This window comes from Phytophthora parasitica, assembly GCF_000247585.1.
Source record: "Phytophthora parasitica INRA-310 unplaced genomic scaffold supercont2.7, whole genome shotgun sequence".
Lineage (NCBI taxonomy): Eukaryota > Oomycota > Peronosporomycetes > Peronosporales > Peronosporaceae > Phytophthora > Phytophthora nicotianae.
The window spans coordinates 17,429-18,618 of record NW_008648993.1 but is presented as its reverse complement, the minus strand read 5'-3'; the positions used below and the strand labels follow the sequence as shown (position 1 = coordinate 18,618).

At 54.3% G+C, this 1,190-nt stretch overlaps 1 protein-coding gene across 1 annotated transcript; it reads left to right on the top strand.

The window, feature by feature from the left end:
• Positions 1-344: 344 nt before the first annotated feature.
• On the top strand, positions 345-992 carry PPTG_04999 (hypothetical protein; the record flags this gene model as incomplete). The annotated part of the gene is made up of 3 exons (XM_008898442.1): positions 345-454; positions 741-806; positions 866-992. The coding sequence occupies 3 exons, from the start codon at positions 345-347 to the stop codon at positions 990-992; spliced, it is 303 nt and encodes a 100-aa protein (XP_008896690.1).
• Positions 993-1,190: the final 198 nt, after the last annotated feature.

The window sequence follows — 1,190 nt, the reverse complement described above, 5'->3', positions numbered from 1 at the left end:
ATGATAAGGCTGGAGGGGAGGAACATAGCAGAGAGAGCGAGACTGAACGTTGAGCACCAGGGTATCTGAGGGGCGAGAGAGATACGTACGCCGACTTTGGACCTAATTCCCCGACTGGCCAAGCAACGTCCGTACCAGAACCGGCGACGACAACGTCTACGGCATCTCGCCCGCATGCTCCACCTCTGCGTCGACCACCGGTAGGGAAAATAGCAAGCTAGATCGCCCACGCGAAGCAGGTGCGGGCTAGACGCTTGTCCGCTGAGACGGCGGCCGCGAAGAAGGCGGTGGCTGCCGAAAATAAGGCGGCGGCCGAGAAGAAAACAGCGTTGGGCAAGAAGAACATGGCGAAGCGTCGGGCTGCTGAGTTCGACGGGAGGAGAAGCAAGAGAAGGAGAGCAGAGCACTTGCGCGTGCAGCGAGTGCTGTTGCGCTCGGGCAGAAGTGAAGAAGAGTGAGCGCGACCATGTGGCGGAGGAGGAACTACGTGGAGGCCAAGCGCGTGAACAAGCATTGGCGCAGCCACAGGAGAAGTAGCCAAGGGCGGTAGAAAAGCAAAAACCACTCTCCAAAGTCGCCGTCAAAGACACTGAAGAGGTCGATGACTACGAGTCCTTACGTTCACGAGGTGGACGATGTATGCGACAAAATCCAAGTGCTGACAGTGATCAATACGGGTTCGAGAGCATGGTGTATATACAGCATGTAGTACTGACGATGCGGTATACTATGTGCTGCAGTGACCTATCACTTGGAGACCCACGACAGCGCGAAAATGTATCCATCTCTCCACGCCGTGTGGCCAGGTATACGCTACATGTAGGATGACGTTCACGCTGATTTATACTACATGGTGTGTTGACAGATTCCTCAGCATGGACGCTGGCAAAGCCGATACACCAATTGACAACACAGCTGTTAGTACCGTTCCCGCTTCTCGTGTGGCAGATAAAAACGCGTTGAACTCGAATGAAGAGGATGACAACAATTGAGAAGGTTGGTACACGGAGTCGGTGGGGGACAACACTGAAGAAGGCACTGCCATTGATGAGGCTGACGACGGAGTTGAGAGTGACTGGCCAGGCGACGATTCTGACGGCGAATATGAGACGAATCTCCTATGATTTCAAAAGAATCGTTCGCAGAGAGAACTGATGAAGCAACGGCTTCCTACGGCCAATGCTCGAGTG